We start from the raw sequence: 15298 nt of genomic DNA, 5'->3' as shown, positions 1-15298 counted from the left end.
GGGACATAAGAGCCTGTCTGTTGAATCTCTCTTCTGACAGCTGAGGGGAAACACAGTCTTCATGGCTAGTAGCCATTGAAAGCCCTTTCCTTTATGAATTAATCTAGTCCTCTTTTTTCCAAAGCCATCCAAGTTGATTGCCATCACTACTTCTTGTGGGTAAGAATTCTAGTGCTTAGTGCAAGAGCCGTCTAGCCAAAAATGGGTTTTCAGGAGGACTTGCAGAAATCAGTTTTAAGATTGTTCCCTGACCTCTTGGGCTCACAAGCTATAAAGAGACATGGCACATGAGGAAAAAGGAGCAGGAGGAAAGAGGGGAAAGCAAGCACCCAGCCAAGTTTTTAAGGTTACCATTCTTAAAAGCTGCAGCTGATGTCAGTGGTGGTTCTGGCTGTCTTGCCATTGATAAAGAGCAGTCTTCCACCCACTGAAGCACACTATCCTCCCCCCCCCCTCCACCAGATCAGATCCAGGAGCATAGAACTGGTGCCAACAGCCAGGCCAGGAGGGAATGGGCAGCTCCAGCCCCACAGTCTGAGTCTTGATTGTTGTGACGTGGGGTTTGTGATTTCAGCTCTCTTGATATAACATGCTGGAGACAGTTCTCTAGTAACACTTCTTTATTAAAGCAACAAGACTAAGGTCTGGGGAGAGGAAAGCTACATTTATAGGGACAGGGAACTAGCAAGAAAGGATACATTTTGGAGGGAACAATATCAGGCAATCACAGTCCTGCCTTTTGGAGGGAACCAATAAGACAGAGGATCCAAATACAGCAGCTTAAATGAACCAATAGTAGCTGTACCCTCTGGAACCAAAAGGCAGTTACTTTACCCTAATGCAAATACAGACAATAATAATACAGATATAAAATCCTTTGACTCAATACACAACACTATCCTCCCCCCCCCTCCACCAGATCAGATCCAGGAGCATAGAACTGGTGCCAACAGCCAGGCCAGGAGGGAATGGGCAGCTCCAGCGCCACAGTCTGAGTCTTGATGACACTTGGAAATCCTCACAGGAGGGGGCTTGATGGAGTCACCCTCCTCCCTTACTTCTTTCCTCCTCACCTACCTTGCAGGACTGCTCTCCCTCACACCAGACCCAAAGGAAGTCATTCTCAGCACAGCAGGAATGAGAATGCCAGTCACGTCTTTTTCTGTCCTGGACCTTGACATGACAGCCTCCTTAATTTTTTTGGATGGCAGGTGGCTGGTGTGAATGGTGATTTAATTACCTATGACTAGACACCAGGCTGGCCATGTCTCCCCCCACCCCACCCCAGTCTCCATCCAGCAGCCAGCATAACCTAATTAAACACTCCTTCTTTGAGGCCTTTTTGCAAACTGAAAGGTGCTTATTGAGTTTCTGTCAACCCTTGCTGCATCTACTGTCTCTGGGCTGGCGGGTAGGTGCACCCGTGACCGCTCCTACAGCCCTTATTTGGAATAATTAAGGACAAATTAAAAATAAATCAGCCGGTGAGTGGATTTGCACAATTACTGGCAAGCTAAAATGGGTAGCTGGAGGGAGCGTGCGTTACTTGACCTTACATTACAGAATTGGAGAGTTGGAAGGGGCTCGAAGAGTCATCTAGACCAACCCCCTGCTGCAATGCAGGAATCACAGCTAAAGAATCCCTGACAGATGGCCATCCAATTGCTGCTGCAAAACGTTCAAGGAAGGAGAGTCCAGATGTAAAAAGGAGCTCAGCTAGATGAAGCCTGGTGGAGGCTGACTCACTGGGGCTAACAGGGCTCAGCCTGCTCTCAGCCACTCTGGCCTCCGTCTTGAAGGTGGACCTGGTGTTCATCTTCTTTCTCCCTCTTAGTCTCAGACTGCACACACATCATACATTTACAGAACATTCAAAGCCCCAGTCCTCCCCACATGGCAACAGTAGTTTACCCAACAGAGCTATAACTCACAGCACACTTAAACTACAGTTCTCACTATTCTTTTGGGGGAAATGTGCTTTACCTGTCTGGTGTGTGCACATCCTCCTGTGCTGCCCTGGGAGAAGGATAGGGACAAAAGAAAGAAAATGCTACCTGGTGGAAATAAAATAATACATGTCATTGAGAAAGCAGGTAGATAAATGTTTCTCTCTCTTTCGGAACACCAGAAATTGTGGACATCCAATGAAGCTGAATGTTGGAAGGTTCAGGACAAATAAAAAATGACTTTGTTATGTAGTGCATAGTTAAACGGTGGAACTCCCTCCTGCAGGAGACAATGATGGCCACCAACTTACATGGAGGGCTATTGATGGACACTAGCCACTATGTCTATGTCCTACCTATGCTGTCTGAGGCAGTATGCCTCTGAAATGCTGGGAATCCTGCTTATGGGCTTTGCAATGACACATCTGGTTGGCCACTGTAAAAACAGGATGCTGGGCAAGATAGGCTTTTGGTTGACCTTTGGCTCTTAGGTTCTGCTTCCATTGTTGGAGGCAGCAATCCTTCTGAATACCAGTGGGTAGGGGAGAGTGCTCTTGTGCTTGGGTCCTACTTTAAGGCCACCTGGTTGGCCATGGAGACAATAGGATGCTGGACTAGATTCATCAGTGTCTTCTAGAATTAAGCTGGCTTTCCTTGCCATTGGTTAAGGCTCCCTGCTGGGCTCCCTGCATTCCACCCCACCAGCTCCACTGGGCACCAGCTGCCTGCTCTTGAGGCATGGCAAATTCAGCATCCTGGTCCCAGTGCCAGAGAGATGGCTGCTTTCAGGAAGCCCACTGAGAAAGCATCCAAGATGACAACATGCTCACCCTCCATGCTTCTGGGGCCACATACCTGTGGTGGGTGGGATGAGAGGCAAGAGTGGGTAGAGCAATGAATGTGACACAAAATAAGCAATAAAACACATCTAAAAGTACACCAGGTTGAACAATTTCCACCTAAATCATAGTGAGATCTAAATATAAAGATACTAAAAAAATAATATAAATAAGAACAGCTCCCTGCCCCCCAAACCTAAACACTGCTCCAACCCAAAAGATCTATTCAGCAGCCTCAGCTTTTGTAGCTGGAGTTATTTGGAGACCCACCTTCCCAGGCTAGGTGGGGAAAAGCCTGCAAGGCAGGGAGCAGGTCTTCCAGGACTCACATCCAAGATGGAAACCCCTCTCTGGATTCAGGTAAGTCCATATTCTCTTTCTGACAGATGGAGACCTTGTTCCACAAATCGGAATCCAGATGCTGCTGAACGCATTATTTATAAATTTGTATATTATATTGCTATATCATTTTAAAAAATATTAAAGTTGTTAACAGCAATAAAACCATAAAATAAAACCATAAACAGTTAAAAGCAAGCATCAGTTGGCTATTGTGGAAGGATGCACTCTTAATTGCTTGCATGGGTCTGGTGGAATAGGAAGGTTTTCAACAGGCATTTAAACGTTGGCACAGAAGGCACCTGCTCAATCTTCATTGGCAGAGCATTTCACAGGAATGACAATCAAGGTTCAGTTTCTTGTTCTTGTCAAACAAGCTTCACCAACTCAGGGGTATGACAAATGGCACTCTTGCAGATGATTTCAGTGATGGAGCTGGAATAGAAGGACTCAGGGGATCCCTGAGGTTCCTTGGACCTAAGCTGTTCAGGGCTTTGTTAATTAATACAAGGACCTTTAACCAGACTCTGTAGTAGATAAGCAGCAAGATGCCTATTTAATATTACCTGTCCTTCTTCCTAGGGGATGGCTACTACCTTGCAATTGGGGGAGCAGTAGCACAGCACAACTGGTCCCATATCATGACAGTCCTGCAGGACAAGAAGTTCCAGTGCCAGTTGATTGACCAGTCAGAACAGCTTGGAATGATCAGCATCCAGGGACCATACAGGTGAGAGTCACAGGTGGGAAATGGAACCAGGGTAGTCTGGTTGTTCTTTTTAACCCATGACTGAATAAATTAGGATATTTATTGTATAGACTAGGTGGTTCATTCCCCAGTGGCATCTCCAGGTGGGTCTGGGAGAGACTTCTCTCTGAATTCCTGGAGAGCTGCCGTCAGTCAATATTGAGTAGATGATATTGAGCTAGATGTAACTCAGTAGCCTGACTAGGGCTGGATCTATACAGATATAAAAAAACACTATGGGGGGGAAATGCTATAGGGGAGAAAACGCTCCCAAGGCAATCTGCCATTGACTTTGGATTCTGCTCTACAGCACCATCTGGTGTCACATTTTTATAATGCATTTTTAATGTTATAAATTGGTATCTGAAGAAGTATGCATGTGCACGAAAGCTCATATCAATAAATATCTTAGTTGGACTCTAAGGTGCTACTGGAAGGAATTTTTTAATTTTGTTTCAATTACAGCAGACCAACACCTACCTGTAAATTAGGTATAAGACTGTTTCCTCTGTTCCATGGGGCTCTGGATTTGGAGGCTCTAAAAAAAATCTCAAGAGCCAACACCCCCTCATCCTCAATTTTAATGTACCTACCCAGGTGAAATACCCACTGATTTAATTTTTTTGGCAGCAGTTAAATGGATTTCAATGAGTTTGAGAAATTGATCAAGAGGGCTTTGCAGTTTGGGGATGGTCTTAGACGGAAAGTACCCATATCAGCTCCTGCTTGTGGACTTCCTATTGAGAAGATGGGATGAGATGGGCATCCTTTGGCTGGATCCAGCACCCAGGCTCTTCTTATGTTCTTCTTCCACTGGGATTTTCAAGTGGGGAGAGTTTCTGTTGTGCTCAAATCCTGCTTGCAAGAGTTTCCCATAATGGACATCTGGTTAGATGTTGAGAAAACAGGATGCTAAAATAGATGGGCTTTTGGTCTGATCCAGCAGGGCATATTTTATGCTCTTAAAACTACAGAATTGTGGTGGCTTCACAAATGCTATTTGGGAAAAGTGGGGTGGTGGCCTCCTCCCTTTCCTTTGCTCCCTTCTCTTGCACATGCATTTACACCCGCACCCACTCACACACACACACACACACACACAAGCCTTCCTTTGGTCCTCAGTATTCCTCAGGAGCATATTGATTATCTTGTCAGCTGCTTAATTTTACATCCTGAGATCCTGTCTGCACTATATGTTCAAAGCAGTATCGTACTACTTTAAGCAAGCATGACTGAAGAAGAAGAAGAAGAAGAAGAAGAAGAAGAAGAAGAAGAAGAAGAAGAAGAATAGTAGTTTGGCTTTGATATCCCGCTTTATCACTACCCGAAGGAGTCTCAAAGCGGCTAACATTCTCCTTCCCTTCCTCCCCCACAACAAACACTCTGTGAGGTGAGTGGGGCTGAGAGACTTCAGAGAAGTGTGACTGGCCCAAGGTCACCCAGCAGCTGTATGTGGAGGAGCAGGGAAGTGAACCCGGTCCCCCAGATTACGAGTCTATTGCTCTTAACCACTACACCACACTGGCTCTCCCACCATTTGGGAACTGTGTGTTTTTTTAGGGTGCCGAGAGTTGCAAGGAGACCTCTGTTCCTCTCAGAGAGCTACTGTTCCCAGTGTGGTTTAACAGCTGATCCCTCTTTCAAGAGAACTCTTGGAAGCTGCCTTATCTCAAGTCAGACCAATCATCTATCCAGCTCAGTATTATCTATGCTGACTGGCAGCAGCCCTCCAGGATTCCAGACATAGGCCTGTCACAGCCCCACCTGGAGATTCCACTGGGGATCGAACCTTGGGACCTTCTCCATGCAAGGCTGACACTCCCCCAAAATCAGCCAAGAGATTCCCTGTGGAGCATGTATCATGTCTCTCTGGAGCTTTCCTTTTCCTCCTGATTAGCTTTCTAAGGGCCCTTTCTTGCCAGCTGTCTCTTTGATGGCACATTTCTGAGGGCAGGCAAAGCTTTGCAACTGGAGTCTAAGAGGATTTCCACTCATTATCCTTGCATTCACGCCCTTCATTTTCGTAATGCTGCCCATGGCTGTGTTAATGGCATCCTGTTTCCTCAGCCCAGAGCAGATCCTCAGGGGACAGCAATTGCTTGTCAGCCTTGGTGCGCTGGCGTCTGTGATGTGCCAAGGGACCCTATGCTCAGTGGGCCCCAAAATATCCTGGTCCACTAAAGATAATCTCTGGCTCCTGTCACTTTTCTGTGTCAGCTTATTCAGGGTGGGACAGGAAGATCCTCAAAAGCTTCCCTGGCATGTTTAAAGAAAGTGAGCACTCATTACCACATATTCTGGAGGAACTGAGATTTTCAACGTTAGCAGGAAAGTCTGGAAACCATGCCTTATGAGGAACAGTTGAGGGAGCTGGGTATGTTTAGCCTGGAAAAGAGGAAACTGAGAGGAGTTATGATAGCCACCTTCAAATATTTCAAGGGCTGTCACATGGAAGATGGAGCAAGCTTGTTTTCTCCTGCTCTGGAGGGGAGGACCTGAAACAATGGCTTCAAGTTACAAGAAACATCAGCTAAACATCAGGAAGAAAGTTCTGACGGTAATTGCTGTTCAACAGTGGAAAGTGGTGGACTCTATCCTGGAGGTTTCAAGCAGAGGTTGGATGGCCATCTGTCATGGATGCTTTAGTTGAGATTCCTGCCTTGTAGATTCCTACCTCGGGGTCCCTTCCAACTCTACAATTCTATGATTCTAAGAATCCCTTCCCATGCTCCAAAGCCACATTCCGAGAAGTGGTGTTGGAGAATTCCATTTAAAACAGGAATGAGTTGGGGCTAGTTAGCTATGCTCTTTACTGCTGCCAGCTTGGAGATTGCCCTCTACTGGGAAGACCTTAAAGCCTAATGTCTGATGGGATGGCAAGGGGAAGTTTGGGAGAAAGAAAGTCCTTCTTCACACAGCATGTTGTTGAACTATGGAGCTCACTTCCACAGGAGGAAGAGATGGCCACCAACCTAGATGACTTTAAAAAGAGGATTGGACAAGTTCATGGAAGAGGAGAGGGCTATAGGGCTATCAATGGCTACTAGCCACAATGGCTATGTTCTACCTTGATGGTCAGAGCAGTGATTCTTCTGCCTACCAGTTACTGGAAACTGCAGGAGGGGAAGTTGTTGTGTTCAGGTCTTGCTTGCTAGTTTCTCATTGGGGCATCTCTTTGGTCAGTGTGGGAACAGACTAGATGGGACATCAGCTTGATCCAGTGGGCTCTTATGGGATCTGGCTGTTTCCTAACATCTAACATAAAGCAAAAGTGTCAGAGGCCAAACTAAACATAATCATACTGTCAAGGGATGGCCCCCTGTATCAGCTATGCAAATAGAAGTGATGTCAGTGTCAGACCTCCAGCTTCTCATGCTTACTTATGGATAGGCTATGTCATATAGAATTGAAGCCTTGGCAAGGCATTCAATGATCCAGTTATTTGACATTGCCCCCACTCAGTTTTCCTTCTTATACGTGACTGATGTATGTATGTAACATTCTATGGATTTTGCTGGAGTTGGCCCATGTCATTTTAACATTTGCTTACTCATTTTATTTAATGACATTTACACACCACACGACTGTAAAAGAGATGCCCCCCCAAAGTTTAAAAAGAGAATGAAACAATAAAATTATTAGTAAAACCATTTAAAACAACATTAAAAAATGAATATCAGCGACAAACTAAAAAATATATTAAAACACACATCCACATTCTAAACATCTAGGTAGGCTTGTCTAAGCAAGAATGTTTTCAGCAGGCACTGAAAAGAGTACTTGGAAGGCACCTTCCCAGCAGACAGTGAGATGGATCATTGGCCAAAGTGGAAGAAATTTGAAGGCCCTTGGTAGCTGCTTTGCATTTGGGGTGTGGAATGTGGGGAGGTGTCAGCTTGTCATTTGCCTCAGGCAGCAACATGTCATGGGCTGGCCCTCATGGTAGGGATTGTGGGGAATGTTGGAAGGGGGTGTGTGTTTTATTCCTGGCAGTTGGTCCCGATCTTCTCCTCACCAGGATTCCTCTCCTTCCTCACAGCCGCGCTGTCTTGCAGGAAGTCCTGGAGACGGACCTCAGCAATGAAGCCTTCCCTTTCTCCACTCACAAACTGGTGAAAGCTGCAGGCTGCACGGTAGGGATCTCACTGTGGATTTGCTTTTTTGCCACGGCAGCTCAAAGCAACTTACGATATTTTATGCAAAAACAAAAATAAAAAACATGCATACGTTTACATGAAAAACAAATAAATTAAAAGATAATTCTTTTTTTAAAAAACTACATTAAAACATCCCACCTGTGCAAAAAGGCAAAGGTCTGATGAAATTGGAATGTTTTTACTTGGCACAATCATTGCATATATTTGGATGGCAGATGAACCTCCCCAAGCATTCCATAAGTAGGGAGCCACCACTGAAAAGTCCCCATTCTTGTATTCCTGTTGTTATTATTATTATGATTTCATAACCCGACCTGCACCATAAGGTCCTAGCGTGTGGATTGCAGTCATTTAAAAATGCAATAGAGAGAGACTCCCTTTTCCTTATCCTCATCCTCTGTATACAGTGGGAAGGATCATAGCTCATTGGTAGATGATCTGCCTTGCATGTAGAAGACCGCAGGTTCAAACCCCAGCATCTCCAGTTGGGACTGGGGGGGACTCTTGCCTGAAACCCTGGAGAGCCACTGCTAATTAGTGCAGACAATATAGAGCTGGCTGGACCACAGATCTAACTTCGTATAAGGCACATCTCTCTGTTCCATTGCCTTATAGCTGGCAAAATAATTTTCCTCTGGCAGAGGAATTAAGTGGTGTGATTTGTTTGTTTGCTCTTTTATCAGGTTGGAAATAGAGCTGTAAGCAGAGCTACCCCTGTTGAATTTCTTCCTACCTTGTAGTTGTTAAAACATGGCCAGGAATTGGACGGGGAACAGGCTAAAGCCTAGCAAAGAGAGATGCTGAAGTTGGTGGGCTTTAAAAAGACAAACGAGGAGTGGGGGTTAATTCTCAAAAGACATGTCTAAAATGAAAAGCTACTAGAGTAGAATTCTCTGCTCAAAAGAGCAACTCCCTCAGCAGCCATGGGGTGGGAAACTGAAAGCGGATTGTGGGTTTATTTTGAGCTCCCCTGACAATAGAGCCTTGGCTGGGAGCTGTCACACTCTCAGTGGCGCAGCAAAGCATTTCTGAAGGTTGACAATCTAATCAGGAGGGGTGTGAATGTTCAGAGCTTTTTGTAGGTGGGTGGGAGGCTGGAAAAGAATTAACCCTTTCTTTAAATTTTCAGAGGTTAAGCTCAGAAAGCAGGGCTGGGAGAGGAGAAACTGCAGTTATTTTGCCACATGTCACAGAGCTGAAGAGTGATTGGAAAGCATGTTGCTTTGGGGGGCTGCTGTCAGGATAGATGCAGAAAGCTGCCACCAGGTTCTTGAGGTTGCATAGACTAGTGTTGCTGGATCTGACTGGCAGGAGCTCTCCTAGAGACCCTTATGACCCAAGATCCTTTTGGCTGAAGCTGGTGATAACTGAGCATGGTCCCTCATAAATGTTTCTACCTGTTTGCCTCTGAATACCAGTTGCTGGGAAACATACGTGGGAGAGTTGCTTTTGTGCTCTGGTTGCAGGTTCCCAACTGGGGTATCTGGTTGTCCACTGTAGCAGAACAGCTGACCCTCTGTCCTGATTGATCTATTGTGATAGTAGGACCTCTATGCCCAGAGAAAGTCTACCTTTGGATGCCAGATGGTGGGGTCCTGGTTGAGGGCTTTTCAGAAGAGGCATCTGGTTGGCCACTGTAAGAACTGGATTCTGGACGAAATGGGCCATTGGCCTGATCCAGCAGCCAGGCCTTTCTTATATTCTTTGACAGCCAAGGGACTCTCCACATGGCCAATCAAAGCTGATAACTTGACACTTCCTTCCATGTCTCACTTTGTTCCCTGTCCTTAATAAACGGATTTGAACAGCTATCCTCCGCTTAGGAGCCCATGAATATTTCATCTGGCTAATCTAGATTAATGCAACGTGCCGTGTTAAATGATCATCTCCGGAGGAAGGCTTGGAAATCAGCAGGGCTGACGGCTCCATTCCTCTGGGTGGTCGGGGAGTGGGGGGCTCGTCATGCTGCTGACAGGCCCCCATTGTGCTGGTGTAATTGTCAGTGCCTCATTCCCTTCCAGGGGTTTGATGGGACTCAAGGATAGGAAATAAATCTGCTATTTTAAAATACATCCCGTGGGGAAATTCAGAGGACCAGAAGAGCAAGGAGCGAAGGAGAAAAACAACTGCGAGGTGTCCCGTTGTATTAACTCAGTTGCTCTGGTGACACACCATCTCCTGTCTCTAGCACCAATAGGCCAACTGTCGCAAAGTTAGAACAAAAAAATATATATGACTGTAGATGGGCGAAAGAGGTGAAGAGCATGACACACTGAAAAAAAACACCAAGTTGAGACACAGGACAGATTCTCCCATTAGGCATGGGGTGCTGGCCAAGGGTGGCATGTCTTTATGTCTTTCCTTCCTTCCTCCCTCCCTCCCTCCCTCCCTCCCTCCCTCCCTCCTTCCTTCCATATCTCCAGCACTCCACAGCCTCCCTGGCTGCCTTGTGGGATGAATTAACTTCCTGACATCTTCCCCAGGCTTTAAATGATGTGCTGGCACCCAGTGAGGCTGCAGAGAGGTCAGGCTACTGGTGAGGTGATATTTGGAATAAATGAAAAGCCATTCCCAAGTGTCCCTGGCCACTTCAAAACTAAGGCAAGGATGGGAAAACAACAATATCATTGTGAGAACAGGGTACTGAGCTAGATGGGCCACTGACCTTATCCAGCATCCAAGTTCCTCTTTAAGTTTCTATGTTCTTCCTTCTCAGGTCCGTGCCATGAGGCTGTCGTTTGTGGGAGAGATGGGCTGGGAGCTTCATGTCCCTAAGGAGCACTGCGTGAGGGTCTACCAGTCAGTTATGAAGGCTGGCGCCAAGCATGGCATCATCAATGCTGGCTACAGGGCCATCGACTCTCTCAGCATTGAAAAAGGTGTTTGGACAGTCCTTGCTTCTATCTGCAGTGATGGCCTGGAGACAGACTTCTATCTAGCTCAGATATTGGGGATCCTGCATTGCCCTCTCAATGCCCTCTTATCATCCCTGCCTATTAGCTTTGCTGGTTGGGACTGATGGGATTTGGAAAATCATTAACATCTAAATGGCAGTAGAATGTGAAAGGCCAGCTAATACTGACTACCCATGCTTTCCTAGCCCTTCCAGGAGATCCCAAGGATTGATGAACCTGGGACTTCTTGGTCCCATGGAGGGGGAACCTATGACCCTCTAGATTTTAGGCAGCCCTTATAATCCATGACCATTGGCCATACTCAGTCCATCTGCATCTGAAGGTGCAGAGGTTCCCTCTGAAGCAAGGGTAGACAACATGATGCCCTCTAGACATTGTTGGACTTCAGCTCCCATCACCATCTCTGACAGTTGGCCATGGTGGATCTGAGTAGGGTTGGAGTCCTCAAATATCTGAAGGGCCACAGGTTTCTCCACCTCTGCTTTCATGTTTTCAGTTTTGTCTTGAAATCCTGCTGGAATTCCTGACTGGTTGTGGTCATGGATTGAAGATGCCACTGAAACCCAGACCTGTATAATAAATGGATAATCAGATTTCCCCTCTGAACATTATTTGAGTGTTGCCATTTTGGATCAGGCTAAGCCTTCTCAACAGCCACTTTGATTCAAACTCTACTGGCAGCTGTGTCTGAATCTCTCTCTGTGTGTATGCCAAAAGCCCACAGTCATAATGGAGGCTACAGACTTCTTTGCACTCATTCCATTCCTGTTTCCCAGACTTGATTGATTATTTCCCCATTTCTCAGGCTACTTATGATCACAGAGATGCCATAGCTCTTAGGGGAAGGGTCATAGCTCAGTGGTAGAGCATATGCTGTGCATGCAGAATGTCCCAAGTTCAATCCCCATTTGCCTGGGAAAAGCTCCTTCCTGAGCTAGATAGACTAGCTAGATGTCTGACTTGATAAATAGCAGCTTCTGGTGGTTCTAGATCACTGAAATTGTATTTCCTATCTTGGGAATACTATTATTATCATAGGAGCCAACTCCTAGCAGCTGAGGGGTCTTCAGCTTCCCCAGTAAAATATTTGAGGGGGCTGGGGTCCCTCAGAGTTGATGGGCATTGCCATTCAAATGATGTACATGCACCAAATCATATGATCGATTACCTGCCCCCCCCATATTTTATTATTGTTGCTATTTAATATTAGTAGTTGTAGTAGTTGTAATTGTTATGTAACATGCATTTGCTCTGAGTAGGTTAGGTGCTGGAAACATGGATTTGGTGGGCTGGTAGGAAGTTGTCTCTCCCAGAATAGGCTTGGATGAAGCCCAATGTCTCTTAAAATGGATTTGGATGAAACCTGATTGTCCTATAAGGATGATCTGAGGGAGCATGTCAAAAAACTGGGCACTTTCTGAGTTGATCTGGGTGGAGGGAGTTTACCTTCCATTGCCAGGGAGTCATCTCTATGTGGTCTGTCTGTGGCTGTTGTGTTTCTTCTCAGGCTATAGGCACTGGCATGCAGACCTCCGTCCTGATGATACTCCCCTAGAAGCTGGCCTGGCTTTCACATGCAAGCTCAAAACTGACACCCCTTTCCTCGGGAGGGAAGCCATTGAGGCTCAGAAAGCAGCTGGAATATTCCGCCGCCTTGTCTGCTTCACCACTGATGAGTGAGTAGCCACTGGTAGGCAGTTGCATGTATCTGATGGCATCTAGCTCAACATTTCTGATCAGACTCTCAAGTTGGCCTTCAGGCCTCTCTAATTTGCAAAAGGACAAGGACTGTCACTCAGCTAGTAGAGCACATGGCTCTCCAGGCAGAAGTGTGGACTCCACACCATCTCCAGGCAGGGCTGAGAATGTCCATTCCTGCAACCTTGAAGTCAGTGTTGACAGTACTGAAATGGATCAATCTAAGTCAGCCTCCTCCATTGCCCTCTGCAGATGTCAATGTCAAAAGTTCTCCAGATCTTTACAAAACAACTGCTACTTCCTATCTTGAAGAAGCGTGCATGCACATGAAAGCTTATACCCAGAAAAAAACTTAGTTGGTCTCTCAGGTGCTACTGGAGAATTTTTTAAATTTTTATTTATTTATTTCGTTGTGTCAGACCAACATGGCTACCTACCTGAATCTAGAACTGCTACTTCTATTAGGTATCCTATAATTGGAATCAAATCTGCAACAGGCTAGTCCATGTTAGTCCTACTCAGAGTAAACCCATTGAAGCTGATGCACATTTTTAACTTAGCTCCACTGATTTGTAATGGATCTACTATTCACAGAACACCCCCCCCCAAGTTTTGCTTGATAGTTCATAATATTGATAACCAGGTTTTCATCTGTGATTGGGTACAATTGGACATTATTTTGAATCAAGATGATGGACGGAACCTTTCAAAACTACCCTGATTTTAACCAAATTTTGCACAATGGTTCCTGAACCAGTTTTTATCTATATTTGGATCCAATTGGATGCCATTTTGAATCAAGATGGCAGACCAAACCTTTCAAAACTGCTCTAATTTTAATCACTGATTTAAAAAATGCACTGACTTTTGCATTTCTTAGAATTCCTGGGCAATATACTGGGTGTGACACTGCTAGTGTTGAAGGACTGGACGTTTTTGATGGTTCATGTTTCATGTAGTTTAGCAATTACCTTCATTTAGAATTGGGTGCATCATGGGTATTTTAATTTCTGAACAAGTTTGATGGCTAGTGTGCAGCACTTTTTAGCACTGACTGTTTCTGACAGCTGACAGATCTCATATCCGAAGCCTTCTAAAAGGAACAGGAGATGCCAGCAGCACTTGAAATACCGAAGCAAAGATTTCGAAATGTGCCCCTGAATTGCATTCAACCTTTTGACACATTACTTTGTGAAATTGGGAAATGATAAAGCTGGGAGAGGATCTTGTGTTGGATACTTGCAAATGTTTGTTTATTTGATGCTCTAGTCTCTCTCCTCAGCTCCTGAATTTGCAGCAAGGCAAGTTTCTGACATGATTTGCCCTCTGCCATAAGCTTGCATCATATCTGATGCCTTTCTACCTAATGGCTTTCTCTGCCTCTCTCCAGAAAAGTGCCAATGTTTGGTTTGGAGGCCATCTTCAGGAATGGCAAAGCTGTTGGGCACATCCGTAGGGCGGACTTTGGGCATGCTATCAACAAGACAATAGCTTATGGCTACATCCGGGATCCTGATGGTGGACCGGTGAGTCTTGGAAGCAACACATCTCCAAGTTGCATTGAGATGAATGGGCAATTCTCTATTTGGTGCTAGGAGTGCCAATGATACTTGAAAATGCAGGCTTTCTGTTCCTGCCTTTAAAAAACCTACACAAAACATTACAGGGAGGTTCCATGAGTTAGTGACAATGAAACTGCATCAGGTTTCTTTTGGGGGGGTAGTTGTTTGATTAATTGGTTAATTAATTAGAATTATTACCTGCGTTGACACAATAATGAAACCCCAGATTGGGACCATGGGTCAAGTCAGGGTGAGAACCGGGTGGTGTCCAGCCCTCTCTGATGAATTGGTTTGTGGCTGTTTTTGTGTTTTATTCATATCTTGTTTCTTTCCTATTTTAAATCTCATCATGAGCTGACCTGAGCTGTTGAGAGAGCTGTAGGGTAACTAGTTGAAATACTTTTAAAATGAATAATTATGGAGGGGCAGTAGTCCACAGCCCCAAAGTTCTTTAGCAGCCCCTGCCTGCCTGCCCACCTTTTCCCCAATCCAAGAAGGAGATACACCTGTCACTGTGGACATGATTTCCAGCAATTTAATGACTTTGCCTTCCCTATGCCTTTAGCCTATTCCCTTCTCCCTTTTGCTGGCATCTAGTAATGCAACAGAGGAGCCTTAAGCAAAAAGTGGGGGGGGGGGGGAGCTTGACATCAAAGGGAGGGAGGGAGGGGTGGTGTGTGTGTGTGTGTGTGTGTGTGTGTTGGGGAGGGGAGGAATTGTTGGTGAAGCTGAAATCTCTTGACAGTTTGTTTTAGACCAGATGGACAAGTCACAAGGGATGAGGGCTTTTGTGTGCACGTGCAAGAGGTTGAGATGGGAACACTGTGCTGTCACGAAATGAGATGATGATAAGGTTTCCTTGGGTGCACTGTGACATTCAGCTGTTCCCTGCTGTGGATTTAGGGTCATTGACCAATTATGGAGTTTTTACTTGATACGTTGACTTTTTATTGATGAAGCTGTGTCGGCCTGTGTGCCTTAGAACAGGGGCTGTATCCCACTGGGAGAACATCTGCTTTGAATGCAAAAGATTTAGTCCCCAGCATCTCCAGGTAGGGCTGGAAAAGACTCCCTTTCCGAAACCCTAGAGAGTC

At 45.5% G+C, this 15298-nt stretch overlaps 1 protein-coding gene and 1 long non-coding RNA gene across 2 annotated transcripts in view; one reads left to right on the top strand and one right to left on the bottom strand.

Annotated features, from left to right (window-relative positions):
* Positions 1 to 15298, top strand: part of SARDH (sarcosine dehydrogenase) — a 56323-nt gene that overhangs the window by 38547 nt on the left and 2478 nt on the right. The window contains exons 17-21 of the mRNA XM_081178705.1: positions 3707 to 3854; positions 7912 to 8005; positions 10746 to 10908; positions 12452 to 12620; positions 14033 to 14168. Coding sequence (XP_081034831.1) covers positions 3707 to 3854; positions 7912 to 8005; positions 10746 to 10908; positions 12452 to 12620; positions 14033 to 14168 — 710 coding nt within the window. The remainder of the gene's footprint in view (positions 1 to 3706; positions 3855 to 7911; positions 8006 to 10745; positions 10909 to 12451; positions 12621 to 14032; positions 14169 to 15298) is intronic.
* Positions 603 to 3698, bottom strand: LOC308578521. The gene is made up of 2 exons (XR_014003981.1): positions 1101 to 3698; positions 603 to 1068 (listed from the first exon to the last, which is right to left on the bottom strand). It is a non-coding gene; the product is annotated as an uncharacterized lncRNA (long non-coding RNA).

Source organism: Podarcis bocagei, assembly GCF_964188305.1.
Source record: "Podarcis bocagei genome assembly, chromosome: Z".
NCBI lineage: Eukaryota > Metazoa > Chordata > Lepidosauria > Squamata > Lacertidae > Podarcis > Podarcis bocagei.
This window is presented reverse-complemented; position numbering and strand designations above follow the sequence as displayed.